This window comes from Macrobrachium nipponense, chromosome 23, assembly GCF_015104395.2.
Source record: "Macrobrachium nipponense isolate FS-2020 chromosome 23, ASM1510439v2, whole genome shotgun sequence".
Lineage (NCBI taxonomy): Eukaryota > Metazoa > Arthropoda > Malacostraca > Decapoda > Palaemonidae > Macrobrachium > Macrobrachium nipponense.
Genome location: NC_061090.1, coordinates 30,665,021 through 30,682,937, shown reverse-complemented (window position 1 = coordinate 30,682,937; position 17,917 = coordinate 30,665,021). Strand labels below are relative to the sequence as shown.

Sequence of the window (17,917 nt, the reverse complement as noted above, 5' to 3'; positions counted from 1 at the left end):
AGGCACAGGAACCAGGAGCGACAGGAACAGCAACCAGCTCAGGAGCGGCAGGAACAGCGGCAGCGGTAGACCCAGAAGGGACAGCCAAGCCAACAGCGGGAAATCACATCAGCGGCAGGTACGGCGGAGGCCCAGCGATCGCCTCGTAGAATCATCGGCAGCCAGCGGAACCTGGGTCCTGGCGGCCGGATCCCAGGGGCGAGCTGCTGGAACAGCGGAAAGTCTGGGGCAGGCAACACGAAGAAAACAGGCGGCGGCGGCAACCCCACCTCGGTACGGCTGCGGCCCTAGTAGCGGCAGACGGCGTCATCGACACAGCATGGGGAGTGTAAGACCAGGAGGGGGGGAGCAGCATAAGCGGCCGTGGTAGTAGTGGAGACCGCCCCAGACCTCGCTAGCACCTGCAAGCAGACCCGTGGATGCTAGGCATGCCCTGCCTCCGCGGTGGTCCATACCTGTCCAAGGTCGTCTCCCACGGATGTAGCACCTGCGGTAACATAGATAGATTAGTAAGAGGGGTTCCCTCACGCACGGGGGAAGACATGCCCCACCCCGAACGGAAGGAAGACCCCAAATACAAAATACAACGAAGAAGCTGAGCGGGGGGCAGGAAGGAAGACGAAGAATCGGATACCAAGGGAGTCGCGGGAGAGCTTTTCCGACGACTTCCTGGCAGACCTTCGCTTCCCCTACCCCCGCACAGCAGTGAAAAGTAATATGAAAAATGAAACAGAATACTGCCCTTGCGATTCACTTCATAGAACTTAAGGGAAAGATCAATTCGGGTAAGAACGGAAACTTGAATCCAATAATATGATGCTATCATAAAATATATATGAAAATGAAACAGAATACTGCTTGCGATTTTCATTTTTTACATAAAAAAAATCGTAAGGATCAATTCCCGGGTAAGAACGAAAATTGATCCAAATTAAATTTCATGCAAATAAATAAATGAAAATGAAAAGAATATTGCCATTGCGAATCCACTTTCATTGCATTCTATTATACAAAATTAAAAGGCTCGTGCGAGCGCAATCACACTCTCGTAACGAACGCACAGGGCAAAAATATAATGAAAAGAGTACTTACATTTCTCAATTACACACTTTCGCCCAAAATACATGACTCGGCGTGAGCGCGCCGCCCTCGCACCGAGACATAATTCAAGGGTTCAATTCATGAAAAGAGAGGAAATCGCCGCATCTACGGCGATAACTCCATGTTGGTTCATAATTAAGTAATGAAAATGAAAACAGTGTACTTACAGTTTCATTTTCAAGTCAAACAAACCATTAGTAGAAAACACAATATAAACAAAGCATACGACGATGAAGCGGGCAGAGAGCGATGACGAACACGTCCTTCACACCCGCGCGCAAAGCAAAAGTGATTTGTTTACCTCCCAGTCGCGCGGCGCGCGACTGTCGGACAAGCAGTTAACTACCGTTCTCCCTTGTTCGAAGCTTACGACCGTTCCAGCTGCGCTAGCTACTTCCTATTGTTAAAGGACGATGGTTTTTGTATTACGTATCGGAACAAATATGTTTTCAAGGCAGTTTTGAAATCCAATATGGCGGCTACGTTTTGCATGGACGGTTCTCATCAGTGACGGCCACCATCTTTCCCCAGCCTTCCCAGCACTCATTTGAACAATGTTAGCGTATGTATGTAACGTTTATTGATCTTACTCAAGATTGCAGTTGTAATCAGCACAATAAAACAACATTTTTGTGCCTATATTAGTGAAAGTATGAAACTTGTTATTCCCGGGGTTTATGGTTGGAACTGAATTCATTCTTACCTTGTAATCAGTGGTTTTATCCTTACTGCCATCACAACTGAAACTCCACAGTGCTTATTTGATTGTAATTATACACATTTTGGTCTTAATTCACTCCACAGTGCACTCGAACCACATTGCTGTTCGTGTTTCCTAAGCACTCACTCCGTAAACAAAGTTACGAGCAGCAGACGACAACACTGATTATGAGTGCAAAGCTTCTTTATTCCCTTAATTGTTTACTTTACTCAATATTTAGTTTAACTCTACTTCAAAAAGTTTATTGAATTCATGTCCATTATCCCTTTTTTGCAACCAAATTAACCCCCAAAATTACAAATGTTCGGATGTATACTTACGAGCAGACGACGTGAGGAAAAATGGCTCATCGTTGCCAATCTAGTGGAGCGTCACACATACGCCGATGCATTTACAAACTGTTTCGATGAATTCTAGTTGTCATAGTAATGCAGTAATGATAAAATTGCTCTAATATGTATATATACTACTACAAATAGATACGCTAATTTCACTTATTTCCCCGGTTTTGTGTAAGTCTTATACCTAGTTTGGAGGGTAAACACATACCAATTGACAACACTGATAAACAATTGAAGAGCGCAAAACGCCGCAAAGAATGCCGTAGTCCCCTTGAATAAGTACGAATAAGTGCTGGTAAGAGGTGGGTTTACGATTGTTGTGATGAAAGTGCCCCAGCGTCTATGGGTAAGTGTGTGCAGATTTAGCACATGAAATGGGAAGTTTGTTTGACACAAGCGACTCCGTAAACATCAAGATAGCGTCAATCTTCGAAACATTTTTAGTTGTAAGTAAAAATTTCTAAAGCGTTTTGTTGAGATTTCCACTGCAATAGGCCACCCTTTTCAGTACCCTCTGTTTAAATCTTAAAATTTGGCCTTAATTTCTAACTTTGGAGAAAATACTTACTTCGAAAGGAGAGTAGAGGTCTTTTAGGCTTCCGTTTTTTTCACGCCAACAAGAAAGTCGCGGACTGATGCTCCCATTTCCGTCCGGTTCAGGACGCGTTATAATGTACTTTTTCGGGGAGGGTGGCTAGGTGTTGATTGTAGGTGGCCTGCTTGGCCCTGCTGTGATATTCTACCCTAATCATTGGTGGTTTTTATCCTTACTGCCATCACAACTGAAACTCCACAGTGCTTATTTGATTGTAATTATACACATTTTGGTCTTAATTCACTCCACAGTGCACTCGAACCACATTGCTGGGTAATTCTTGAGAAAGCTTTCGCGGCCTTGTATCTCGGTAACGAGTGCGTAACTGGCAGAACACCACTAGAAGATAACTTCTTCTTCATTCTAAATTATATGATACCATGACTACACTTACCCGACCAAAATAGGACAATTTAATTATCACACAATTTCGTTACCAAACAGGATTTTTGGTAAAGTCCCCAGTACTTCTTAATGGGGGCACGAAAGGTCGCTCTCCAATAGTTCTTCCGATCGCCGCTTGCGACGTTACGGTCGGGGGCATTTCGGAGGTTGGGTCAAAGGCATTTGCGCATGCGCCGACTAGTTTCTCGTTACTGCGCATGCGCAGGTTCGTTCTAATTGGCCTATCATATGCTCTAATTTAAATTTGATTCAGGCCAACCAATCGTAGGCCTAGGATTAAGCCCGATTCGGCTAGGTTTGCCTACATTCCCCTGAATTCGTTCATTTGATTTCAGCCCGCGAACGTAATGGATGTGCAACGGTTGTGATTTTAACCATTGTTGATATCTCCGTTATTTCTAGGGATCGGCAGTCAACCCTCGACCTTTTTGCAAGGCATAAGGTGTTAAAGTTAACGTATAGGTGCCCGAGTTGCTTAACGTTGTAAAATTGACAAAAACAATCGATTCCGGTGTGATAAAGTCATAAAAAATTCGGATGATCGTCGAGCACGTTGCCGTTTTCTAAACGTGTCTGGCTTCACTGAACGTGGTTCGAAAGTGTTTCATATTTCTATAGAGCAAGTTCTTCTTCTTAGTTTTTTTTTTAACTTTAGCCGGTGTACTCAGAGAAGTTGCACGTGCCGCTAGTGTATGTGAACGTACCGTAAATGATTGGTACAACTTTTGTCGGGAAGTTGTATTACATCATATTGAACATAGTAGTACTCCAATAGGTGGGCCCGGCAAAATCGTCGAAATCGACGAAGCCAAGTTCGGGAAACGAAAATACAATAGAGGGAGGTACATTGAAGGAGTGTGGGTGTTCGGCGGGTTCGAATGGTGATTTCCAAAAAAAAACGTTTATGGTCCCGGTACCCAGAACCGTTCACCGGGCAAAACGTTAGTTACCCAAATAACGGCAAGGGTATATTGACCGGGTAACCAAGATCATCAGCGACTGTTGGGCAGCATACTCCCAGTTGCAACTGAGGGCTACACGCACGAAACCGTGAACCACTCCAAAAATTTTGTGGATCCCGAAACTGGGGCATCAAACCCAGAACATCGAACGTTGCTGGAGGGACGCGAGGGCTGACGTACCTAAATACGGCAGAAGGGAGGACTCGTTCGATAAAGTACCGTGGCAAACCATCTCTCCTTGGCGCCGAAAATAAAAAAAAAAAAATTCCAAAGTAACCAAAGTACGAAGCCCGGTTTCACGTGTTCATGCGTGCGGTCGCGAACCTGTACCCACCTCCTGTTTCCCCGCCGAGCACGAATTTGACGACTCCCAATAATAAGGTAAGTTAATTGATGTCTGTAAGTTAAGGTAAATGTTTTCTGGTTAAGGTCAAAGCGTTTAGGTAGTAAATAGCAGATAAGTGTTCTTATTTTGGCAAGCGGAAGACAGGGCCGGTGACCATTTCCGAACATTCACTTACACCCTAACAGCCCACGTGTTCGAACTGTGAACTCGGCCAAAACAGTAATCATGGCATTCTAGAAATTACTAAGTTTTTACAAGTAACAATGGATGTTAAAAAATTATCGATAAAAAAAGGTATATACTAGAATGTTGTAGGCTAACAGCCCATGTGTTCGAACGGTAAAACTTTACAAATGTAGTGGTCTTATTGTAAGTCGTAGACAGGGCCGCACATCATGTCCGCACATTCATGTCCGCACCTCCGAACCTCCGCGTTTAGTGGCTATCAGCCCATGTGTTCGAACTACTAATCTTTAACTGCATGTTATCGAAAATTAGGCCAAAACATATGTTTTTCGTGTGTTTTTTTGGCGCTTCATACCTAACACGTAGCCTAGGCCAGCCATGTCCGAATGCGGGATGTTTCTTAGGTAGGCAAGAAACATTAGGCTAGCGGTGTCAGTTTGTATGTAGAGTAAAGGGTCAGCCTCACCGCCGTTTTCTTGGGTTTCCCAGTGTTAATTGGGTTTGTATGTAGAGTAAGAGGTCAGCCTCACAGCCGTTTTCGTGGGTTTCGGTACCATATACCTAACACGTAGCCTAGGGCCAGCCATGTCCGAATGCGGGATGTTTCTTAGGTAGGGCAAGAAACATCTTAGGCTAGCGGTGTCAGTTTGTATGTAGAGTAAGGGGTCAGCCTCACCGCCGTTTTCGTGGGTTTCCCAGTGTTAATTGGGTTTGTATGTAGAGTAAGGGGTCAGCCTCACAGCCGTTTTCGTGGATTTCCCAGTGTTAATTTTGTTGTCTCTGTTTCCCCCCACCCAAAAACCCCGGTTTCCCAATAGGTCCCCCTTACCGTTTTACGAAAATTACGCCTGGAAACACTATCCATTTGCCCTTTATTCTGTCTGTGTTCCCCCACCCAAAAACCCCGGTTCCCAACAGGGTCCCCCCCCCATTACCGTTTCTATAGTTTATTATATATACTAATATTTAACTGCATGTTTATCGAAAATTAGGCCAAAACATACGTTTTTCGTGTTTTTTTTTGTCGCTTCATAGGCCGCGCAAGCTTTGTCAAGTTTTACCCATTGCTGTTCGTGTTTCCTAAGCACTCATCCGTAAACAAAGTTACGAGCAGCAGACGACAACACTGATTATGAGATGCAAAGCTTTATTCCCTTAATTATTTACTTTACTCAATATTTAGTTGAACTCCACTTCAAAACGTTTATTTAATTCATGTCCATTATCCCTTTTTTGCAACCAAATTAACCCCCAAAAATTACAAATGTTTCGGATGTATACGAGCAGACGACGTGAGGAAAAATGGCTCATCGTTGCCAATCTAGTGGAGCGTCACACATACGCCGATGCATTTACAACTGTTTCGATGAATTCTAGTTGTCATAGTAATGCAGTAATGATAAAAATTGCTCTAATATGTATATATACTACAAATAGATACGCTAATTTCACTTATTTCCCCGGTTTTGTGTAAGTCTTATACCTAGTTTGGAGGGTAAACACATACCAATTGACAACACTGATAAACAATTGAAGAGCGCAAAACGCCGCGAAGATTGCCGTAGTCCCCTTGAATAAGTACGAATAAGTGCTGGTAAGAGGTGGGTTTACGATTGTTGTGATGAAAGTGCCCCAGCGTCTATTGGGTCACAAGTTGGCTGTGCAATTTAGCACATGAAATGGGAAGTTTGTTGACACAAGCGACTCCGTAAACATCAAGATAGCGTCAATCTTCGAAACATTTTTAGTTGTAAGTAAAAATAAAAATTTCTAAAGCGTTTTGGCGAGATTTCCACTGCCGTAGCCACCCTTTTCAGTACCCTCTGTTTAAATCTTAAAATTTGGCCTTAATTTCTAACTTTGGAGAAAATACTTACTTCGAAAGGAGAGTAGAGGTCTTTAGCTCCGTTTTTCACCAACAAGAAGTCGCGACTGATGCCCATCTCCAGTGTCAGGACGCGTTATAATGTACTTTTTCGGAGGGTGGCTGCGTTGATTGTAGGTGGCCTGCTTGGCCTGCTGTGATATTTTACCTAAAATGTACTTTTACGGAGGATGGCAAACGTTGAATGTAGGTGGCCTGGTTGGCCTGCCGTGGTGATCTACCCTATATTGACGAAACTTCCATCTTTTGAATGGTATGCTTGGAGTTGAAATTGTATTCTTGTTTCACCATTTAAATATAGAGTGAATAAGACCTGAAAACCGTGATAAGGGTTGGTAGTCGCTGGTTTTTTCCCCTAAAAATGTTGAACGCGTTTTGGTGAGATTTGGACTGCCTTGTACCACCATTTCAGTACCCTCTGTTTAAATCTTAAAATGTGGCCTTAATTTCTAACTTTGGAGAAAATACTTACTTCGAAAGGAGAGTAGAGGTCTTTAGCTCCGTTTCTCACCAAAAACAAGTCGCGACTGATCCCATCTCCGATGTCAGGACGCGTTAAAATGTACTTTTTTTGGGGTTGTCCAAGCTGACCGTACATGGTCCACACTGGACCCTACGGTTTTTTACCCTATTAGTTTAAAAGTATGGTTATTCTTAACACTGCAAGTTAGTTTAAGGTACAGTATGGTTACATTAGGTAACTCAAGACCCCTCAAACTTGCTTCTAACATTAAATAACAGCAAAAGGTATAACATTAAATAAGTGCCTAAGATAAGTTTAAGGGTATTTAAGGGCTAAATACTACATTTTCAAGAGGAAATATGGGTAAATATGAATAAAAAACCAAAAACGAGTAAAAATCAACAACTTGCAGACTGGGCATTGGATCATTCAACCCACGTGTGGGTTAATGCGCACAAGAGCAAATTTTAACCCACCCTAAAGTAATAACAAACGTCATTGAACCACACAACCAACCTAAATTAATTTCGGCACGAAAATACAAACGAACAACGTCAAAACAACGCGTCAGAAACAACAACAGGCACAATAGGGATTTATACATCCATCACCCCACGTGTATGTACGAAGAGATGTTTACCCCCCCAAAGCAAAAGACGCCTGAATAACCTACATTTAACCCTCTAAATTTGGACTAACTCGCCATTTGGCCACTTTCAACCAAATCTCCACTTACCTGGCCTAACTTCTTCGTGACTGACTTCGCCAAACTGGCGTCCGTCTGGGTTAAATACGAAAACACAAGAGCTTTGGTAATTTCAGCGGTATCGGCCATGTTTGCTGCGATTTTAAAGGACTAAACAACCTACGAGCACTGTTGCCAGAACGTCAAGACGCGGGACCCCGTGTCCCGTGAGCAACGTGGTCACGATTCCGCGGAAGAAGAAGAGTGGTTGTGGAATTCGAGGTCTCTAGAAGATTTTTGTTATGGAATTTGAGGTCTCTAGAAAAATTGTTTTGGAATTTGAGGTCCCTAGAAGAATAGTTGTAGAATTTGAGGTCTCCAGACGAATGGTTACAGAATGTAAAGGCTTCTACAAGAATGTTTACAGAATAGAGGAATTGTTATAGAATTTGAGGTTTCTACAAGAATGGTTACAGAATTTGAGGTCTCTAGAAGATTAATTGCAGAATTTAAGGTATCTAGGAGAATGGTTGTAGAATTTGAGGTCTCTAGAAGAATGGTTACAGAATTTGAGTTCTCTAGAAGAATTGTTATGGAATCTAAATTCTCTAGAAGAATTGTTATGGAATTTAAAGGTGTCTACAAGAATGGTTACAGAATAGAGGGATGTTATAGAATTTGAGGTCTCTAGAGGAATTATTATGGAATTTGGAGTCTCTAAAAGAATAGTTGTAGAATTTGATGTCTCTACAAGATTTATTGTAGAATTTGGTCTCTAGAAGAATGGTTATGGAATTTGAGGTCCCTTGAAGAATGGCTGTAGAATTTGAGGTATCTAGAAGAATGGTTATAGAATTTGACGTCTCTAGAAGAATTGTTATGGAATTTGGGGCCTCTAGAACGCTAAAGAATTTAGCGTCTCTATATAGAAATATAGATCCCCAGAAGAACCTGAAGACATGATGAGACCCATTTTGGGTCTCTCTGTCGAGCAACTTGGGCACGGTTCCGCAGAAGAGGAGCAATTGTGGAATTTGAGGTCTCTGGAAGAATGGTTATGAAATCTGACGCATCTAGAAAAATAATTGCAGAATTTGAGATTCTTTAGAGGAATAGTTAAAGTTTTATTACTCTTGAAGATTGATTGTAGAATTTGAGTTGTCTAGACAGAATTTTAAATCTAGAGAAGAAAAATAGTAGAATTTTAGGTCACTAGAATAATAATTATGGAATTTGCCGTCTCTAGAGGAATAATTGTTGAATTTTAGGTCTCTAGATGATTGATTATATGTAGAATTTGAGTGGCGAAGATAGAATTTCAGATCTATAGCAGAATAATATTATTGTAGAATTTCAGGTCTCTAGGAGAATAATAATATAATTTGGGGTTTCTATAAGAAAAACCATAGAATTTGAGGTCTCTAGAATAAAAACGATAGACTTTGAGGTTTCAAAAAATAAAGTTTGAGTCATTAAGAAATAATTATAGAATTTAAGGTCTCTATAATGGCCACAGATTTTTTTCCGTCGTGCTTGCTATTAGTAAAGGGAACTAAAACCAAGAAGAGTGTTTAAACCTGAGCTTCAGGAAAAGAAATATGTGAAATATGTCTCTGCCAAGAATAAAAGTCATGATTGAAATGTACATGTGAGCAATAAAAAACGGAGAGGAGAAGCATCAACAAACAGATAAATATTAACAGAATTATCGATGATGTAACAAACCTCCCATTAATGAACTAAATCTATCGATAAGTATTCTTTTTCCCTTGAAATTGTGCTTTAATTACACGCTAATGCTGTCATGTGAAACTGCGAAGTCCTCTACAATTGTTGGCAACACTGCCGGCTTCCAGACAAATGATTAAAAGAGATAATAGGGAGGAATCGTGAGGGTAAACGTTGTACACTTATGTTTACACACGTGCTATGTTTAATGGCAAAGGCGTAGGAAGATTAGAATTGCCTATTTGGTTTGATTTTACATATTCTTTAGATAATCTTATACCATGCTGACGATTCCCATGAATGTCCGTCATAAGTAAGGATATTCGTGAATGAGGAAAATACCTAATATGACGTTATTTGCAGCTGAATAAATATAAGTAAAATTGTAGTCTATTTTACATCATCGCTTTGCATTTCTTTCCCCCTCTTTTTCTTTTAAGAACTTTGCCTTGTGTACTGCTATATATATGTATACACACACACACACACACACACACACACACACACACATATATATATATATATATATATATATATATATATATATATATATATATATATATTTATATATATATATATATATATATATATATATATATATATATATATATATATATATATATATATATATATATATATATATATATATATATATATATATATATATTAGGGCTTGTGCCTTGTATGATAAGGCGCCCTATGAGGTAATGTTAGACTTGCGATAATCTATACGCTAAGTCGGTTGGTATTGCACTTCCATCTTCAATGGAGTGTCTTGGGGTTTGTAGATCACTTACGAAGTCGGTACTATCTTGTTAGTTATTACGACGATGTGTTAAACTCATGGTGAGGAGGTTCTTGTAGAAAACACGAAATATAAAAATATATGTATTCTTCTGAAGTTTTACATGCTGAAGATCAGATATGATTGTACAAGTCTTCTAATAACGATAGCTTGATCGCTTCTGCCAATGATGATGGCTAATCCTATTCCTCTACATGATAAAGCTTAGGTAAAGAGGTACAGGTCTTCTAATGACGATAGCTAACTCTGTTCTGCTTGTTCTACATCTCTGTTACAAGTTATGAAGGAAGCAGATAGTAGCTCGAACATATGAACATACTATCAGATGACATAGTTTCATACGAACACACAATCAAAATGAGACACGCTACAGATCACGTAGGCCGTTTGAATTATAGGTCGGGGTAGTTGTCTCAAGCAGGGAGCTTGGACTAATGTTTATAAACAATTGAATGACTGCAGGTGACGGCATGTTATCTTAGCCTACATACTTATTGTAATACGTCATCTTTAAGCGTCTCTAGTCTGATCACATTCCTGCAAGCAATCTGGTTGACCTCTTTAGTTTTAGACTTTTATATATATGGACTAACATTCCATATTTTTATTATGTAAACACTTACATCAGCACGGTCAGCTACCAAAACCAACTACTGAATATTACTCAAACTTGACTTGCATTTGACTTATAGGAGTGTGATACAGACACTATGTGAATATATATTTATATATATATATATATATATATATATATATATATATAAGTAAATAAAAATTTCATGGTGTACATGAATTGATTCAAGTAATAAAAATATAAAACAATGATATTGGTAATAATAGTGATCACGTGATATATAATGATACAGTTTTTCACTTCATTTCATTAAGATACATATGCTACAGAAAATACTAATGTACTCTGACAATTGCATAGAATGAAGATTAACATGATAACAATCATATTTTAACTGATAAAAAAAATTTCTATGAATTGATAAAAATTATTAATGTTTATGCTAACTGTTTTATATATCTGATTCATTAAGTTCATATACTAACTCATAAATAACTGCAGATATTGGTAAGATAAAAGGTAACAGATTGATTATAGGCTACCTGATTTGTTTATACATATGTATATGGATTCATATATTATGATTAATATATGTGCACTTTAAATAGATTCCTATTGCGTACACGCAAAGATATATTTAGATTCTGTTATTTATGATCATTTATATAAGAGATTCCTATTGCGTACACGCAAAGATATATTTCGACTCTGTTATTTATGATCAATTATATATAGGATACATGATACGTTATATATATAGGATACATGACCGAGGTTTATACTACTTCACTTTTAAAATAGCGTTCGAACAACTTTTCGTCCATTACACAGTTCCAGACAACCACCTATAGCCCAATGAAACGGCCTATTTCACAGGGTTAAAACAAGGGCAAAAAATTGCCTGGGTGGGTCCAACGTTCTATTTTTGCGCTCATACTTATTCTCTGCATCCTAAGCTACACGATTACGTTCGCGATGAATAGATCATCCCAGCACGAGTCCTTCGCCAGCAAAGTAGAGTTGAATATCCTTCGGGTCGAAATTGTCGGAAGTATGTCCCTTTTTGTAGTCGATTTCCGACAGTAGCCGGAGCGTTCCGCATGAAAACGAGATTAACGACGAGATACGGTGTCGGTCGAAGAAGTCCATGAAATTCCTTTCACATTGTAGGCGATTGTTACTTGACTGTAGTCGTCCGCTGCGACGAACGATTTTTTGAAGTTGCGATGTGAAACTCTCGTACTGCAGGATACTGTAACCAGGTTCCATTAATCAGCCTGCAAGTGAAAATTATACTTGTCACAAGGGCAAAGTAAATTCAGACAACATCCAAATACAGGGGAGGGAAGAGAGCCATTTAGACCCAGACTTACCCACATGAATTCGCTGATATTTTGGAATTCAAAAGAGTCCGCTGTACAAACTTTTTTATCCATGGCATTAACAATGAGTGAACCTATCCAGGTCTATGATGACTGTAAAAATATCCATAATTATAACATAAACAGATATCAATACAAATCCCAAAGAAAATTCGACATTACTGGTAGTGAATTACTAGAGCAAAGAAGTGGAAAACGGAGCTATTTGTAAGATTGCCCAGGCAACATAAGAGTCAAAGAGAAGATTAATCATGATTCTGTATTTCTCTATGCTAACTGAAATTAAGTTGTGATAAAAATCTGATCCTATGTGCCCCTAACAAAAGTTTCATATTCAATTTTCTCGCGCGCATCCTCTGGGGTTAATTTTAAAAACTTTAATAATAGATAGGAGATGCAACGAAAAACCCACTATGTAACTAATTTCTATATAAACTTTGGGTTTTTCAAGAAAATGTGACATTTTCCCATGAATGTGATTTACCTGGATTGTAATAAGCTAATGTTGCAAGTAAATAATCCATATCCATATCGTGATACTCTAAATGTCTATGAGGTTCAGAAAAATTAATTCATTTTGATGTTATAGAAATTCTATTTCCTTATTTTGTTTATTAATTTTAAAATGATTGGCAAGTTGCTTTGCGCATACCGATAGACACTTGTACCTAACGTCTGCCTTGCCCATGAGAAGTTCGGGCTAAGCATTCCTTTCTCCAGCAACCTGCTTCGCAAGCAGAGACGACACACAGATGAAGCCTGTGCAAGCAGATTATTGAGGTTAAAAGGAACAAATGCTGATACGGCAATGATGACGTCGTCACTTGGCAGGAGATTGTTCTCAGCCAGCTAAGAGTTACGTTACTTGCTGTAATAAATACGACTTTAGGATAAATTTATTATCTTTTAATACCACGACCCACACGAAAAAAATGTCTGAAAAAAAAACAGTACCAAAATTGAACAATATATTAGTTTCATGTTGGAAATCTGCATAATTGTAATTATGTTAAATTAAATATTCCTTATTCAAACTATATGAAAAAGGTTTCCATACAAATCTATATATATTATTAACCTGTATAAGATTCATATAGGATTATTTCATAGATAACATTTTCACTTCTAGACTTCCTGACTTTAAATTCTCTTTTATTTTATTTTATTTATTATTATTTTATTTATTTATTTATTTATTTAATTTTTTTTCATTGACTACGAATATAAATCACCGGGACAGACAATATGTCAGTAGATTTTGGATATGTGTTTGAACTTTTAGCTTATTTGTCATTACTAAAGCGTTAAGTTAGAGTTCAAATCTTTACGCATATATATTTGGATATTTAATTATCTATGGTTACGTTTTGCTTATTGATTTTATCGTGATTCCTTTTTTATTATAATTTGTAACCCTTCCGACTTCTTACGGAGTGTATTATATTGACTCCACTTGTATCCATATTTATCTTATTTTTTTTTATATTTATTTTATTTATATATATATCATATATTTGATAAATTAATGGTTGGCTTGAATATGTGGAAAAGTGTTCTAGCGGCGTACCGTATAAGGCTACTTGCGGCATCAATTCTATAGATACAAGATATAAATGATAAAGGTATTTAAAACCGCGAGAACCGCTATAATCCAGTTTCGGATCCAACATCACGAGTTGTAACTCGTAAGACATTGACACTTCCTATTTAATTAATCCGTTATTCTACCAAACCGATTGACTCTGGGTGATAAAATATATTATGGTTTTTCTTAATGGAAAGGAATTCACACAACATGTTAAGGAGATTATTATTGATTTACACCACCCGAGTCAGATTATCATGTGTTGAATTCCATGTTTACTGATTTAGGCACTCATAAATATTCCTAATGCACTCAATTGCGGTGTTTGTTTTTAGTGCTATTTAATTCTATATAACGTGTCAAGGAACTATTGACACTAAGAAGTGTTTATTCCCTCTGTCAGACTCGTAATTCTGTTAATAACTACGTATATTCTTTCAAGGATTGATTTGGCACAGGATAGGCTCCTAAACTGACAGGTGTCTTAGTGTATCCCTTGTTTTCATGACACGTGTTACAATTAGTTATGTGCTTTTTATATCTGTAAGCATTGTAGGCCAGTAAAAAACAGTGATTGGCTCTCTGTGACATAGTAGGGAACCCTGGATGACGGAATGCAACCAGTTTATGACGATTGGTATGAAAGAGATTATTATTACTACCTGGTCGTTAGTCATCTGCTGTGTTCTTCGGGTTTTCCTCGTCACGGACCTACATATATATTACATTTGATTACATTATTCTGATACACATACTTTAAATATATTTTTGCTTTAGGGTTTCTGCTCGAAGTGTTTATTGGTTTGCTTAGCCGCTGACCTGTTTCCGTTCGAAGTGTTTATTGGTTTTGCTTAGCTGCTGACCTTGTTTCCGTTCGAAGTGTTTATTGTTTGGTGTTTATTGTTTTTGCTTATCACTGTTGACACTTGCTTTGTTCAGTTTGTAACAGTTCTGCGCTCCAACCCAGATATTCAATGGTCGCGATCTCTTGGGTTAAGGAATTTTCTTGTTTAGATACGGTTTTAACAATAAGCACGGATGTTTCTATATCTTTTAGTCTAATTAATGGTTCTTTGCTGTATGGTGCGGGATTGCGGGATAATGCGTCAGCTATGATATTTGCTTTCCCAGGTAGATATCTTATCTTGGCTCCAAAGACCTGAATGATCATTTGTCACCGAGTTCCTTTTGGGACTGTGATTAAAGCCTTTGAAAAACTCGGTAAAGGACTCATGTTCAGAAAGGACTTATCAGGATAGCCATAGATTATGAACTTAAAATGTACTAGTGTTAAAGATACCTAGCCCTTCCTTGCCTATTACTGCATATTTACTTTCAGAGGGCTTTAGTTTTACGTGAATAAAAAGCTATAGGGAAGAACTGTTTATCATATTACTGAAGTAATACCCTCTTACCCCTTGGTCTGAGGCGTCTGTTGCAATAAAAAAATTCTTTATTTAAATCAGGGATTTTTAAGTTAGGTGAGCTGCATTTTTCCGCTTTTAAGATATCGAACGCCTGTTGATGCTTTTCAGACCATAATAAATCTGCTCTTCTTCGTAAGATCTGTTAAAGGAGCTGTCATGATTGAAGAGTTACATATTTACATACGATTGTAATACCCACTACAGCGCAAAAGTGCTGTATCATCCTTTTACGTTAATAAGTACCGGAAAGTTATGAATAGCCGACACCTTACCATGGACTACTTTTAAGACCTTGACTAGACACATAAAACCTAGATAAACATGTTCGGTTTTTTTAAAAACTCACATTTAGATATTTTACTCTGAGATTATTTGTCTTTGTCTCTGTAGCACTAGCTCTAGTTTATGTGAATGTACTTCTAAGGTATTAGAAAAGATTATAAGACAAACCAATAGGCATGTAGGGTATCCCCTAAAAATCTCCAAACACTATATTGTAATTGGGGCGCAACGTAAGCCGGAGGCATACGTAAAAATTGATAATGTCCCCTGAGTGTGCTGAAAACGGTGTATGAGGTACAATCACCTAGGTAATGGTATCAGGCTAAGTAAGTCCAAGTTGGTGAAAAAAATTTATTCTAACCTAACAGAGATAAGATGTCGTCGGTACATCGCACTGGAAACTATCGGGAGTTGTTTCCTTGTTTAAGCGGACAGAAATTCTAACGCAGATACGCCAAGTCCGATCTTTTATGGCATGACATTTGAGGAAAAATTATATGGGCTTATTTGATTTCCTAATGACTCCTATTACTAACATTTTTTCAACTTCGTCATTTATCTCCATTTTTGAAATTTCATTGAGAATCTATACGAAGGTACGTAAATAGCTTTATGTTTGTCCTTAGACCGTGTGTTTTGTGTTAAATTACATCCGTTTTTTCCAGAGATCACTCGCCAGTGGAGAAACTTCCTGGTATTCAGTAAAAGATAAAAAAAAATTTCTGCTGAATCACCTCTGCTTGAATGACTTTACGGATATTACTTTAGATAGATTATCAGAGATTCATCTACGACTGGTTGGGCGGGATTAAAAATTAGCAACAATAAAAAATGCGATATTTATATGTATAGGTTTTTTGTGGATTACTATATTAACTTGTTGCTACGAGTCAACCGTGTATAGGGCTTTGTTCGCGGAAATCGTTATATTTCAGAGTGTCGGGAAGGATTAAAATTTCATTTCCCAGCAAAGTCTTTTTACACGCACTAAGACATTCGAGGGTGCATGTTTCTCGAGATTTTGCGTGCAAACTGCGACTGCGGTTGTGGGAGAATTTTGTTGGGTCATTTGAACAATGTTACGATTTATGAGACAAATGTATAGTTCCTCTATATAAGTTTTATTGATTAACTGTCTCTTTTTGTTCAAACGGATTTCAATATGTTTGAAGGTTTATAGGATTTTCATTTGATAAACACGCCTTATTTGCAGGATGTAAGATAATATTTTGTATACCCCTAGATGAATCTTACAATTACACTAGATACAGATCAATGTTTTTTATAACTATAGAGGTATCTGTAAACGCTCGCTTATCCGGACTTCTCATTAGGGAAGTTCGAACAACAGACGGTGAGTCCCGTAAAATACAGGATTATTACTTTGTACTAAAGGCAATAAACAAGATATTCTAAATTTTTTACGGCGGTACAGTCGGGCTTTATCACCACTGCTTTATAATAACTTAGGTATTAAAAAAAACGATAACCTGCTCTGATTACTTTATACGGTCGTGTGTTTCATAGGAAAAATCCTTTTTAATTCAAAAAATGATATTGGCATGTATGAACCAACATCGCTTTTCCCCACTCTGCTAGAGTCGCTTATTGTGTGGAATTTGCTATGCTTTGAACACTCGGCAGATTTAACTAACCTTGACCGCTTGACTAGGTGACACAGTAACCGAGTTTGCTTGTTTGATTCTGAACGGGCTACTGTTTCTATTTCTTTTTGTAATAATTAGGATCCTTCTCTTTATTACCATCGGCAACGTATTGTGTTTTAGCATTATGTTGCTGGTTACGTATAAAGCAATGAATGACGAACTATTAGGAAAACTGAGCGATTACTAATAAGACAAGTTATCACTACTGCATTCAATATTAAACTGTTTGTACTTCATTCTTTGCTAAAATTTGAAATAGTGAGGGATCCTGGTCAGCGCATTTAGCCTGATGAAAGTTTTTTACAGACATGTTATTCCTTGCAATCCAGCCATATTTTTAAAGTTAAGTTGAGTCATTGAGGTTCGATATTTTATATAACTAAAAAAACTCAAGGCTAAAACTGCGATCGGGACTTGCAAAGGAGCATTTATTGTCATGACCCGAAATAGTGTTACCTCTAATTTATATAGATTTTGTACGGGTGTTCCACTTGTTTTTTGTGTGTTTTCTAATCACTACGGTGCTTAACGACCCTATCCATGCATCTGTATAAATCAGACGTCCACTGCGTAAACGCATATTCACTGTTTAATATGATTTGTTACGTAAGGGATTAATAATCACCCAAAATGATAAAATTAACATAATATATGATTATGATATTTCAGTAGAACTTCTGGAAACAGGCACTCAAAGATAAAAAACTCGCAGTAGCGAAATCTCAATGATGTAGATAATTTCTGTAAAAAAGTAAGATTAAGAATGTCTCGTAACTT

The 17,917-nt window shown here is 38.1% G+C and overlaps 1 protein-coding gene across 2 annotated transcripts in view; it reads right to left on the bottom strand.

Moving 5' to 3' along the window:
- Positions 1–7,900, bottom strand: part of LOC135200100 (nucleolar protein dao-5-like) — a 43,859-nt gene extending 35,959 nt beyond the window's left edge. For both annotated transcript variants that reach the window (XM_064228432.1, XM_064228425.1), the window contains exon 1: positions 7,742–7,900. In XM_064228432.1, coding sequence (XP_064084502.1) covers positions 7,742–7,840 — 99 coding nt within the window. In that variant the 5' untranslated portion in view covers positions 7,841–7,900. The remainder of the gene's footprint in view (positions 1–7,741) is intronic.
- Between the last annotated feature and the right edge of the window lie 10,017 nt (positions 7,901–17,917).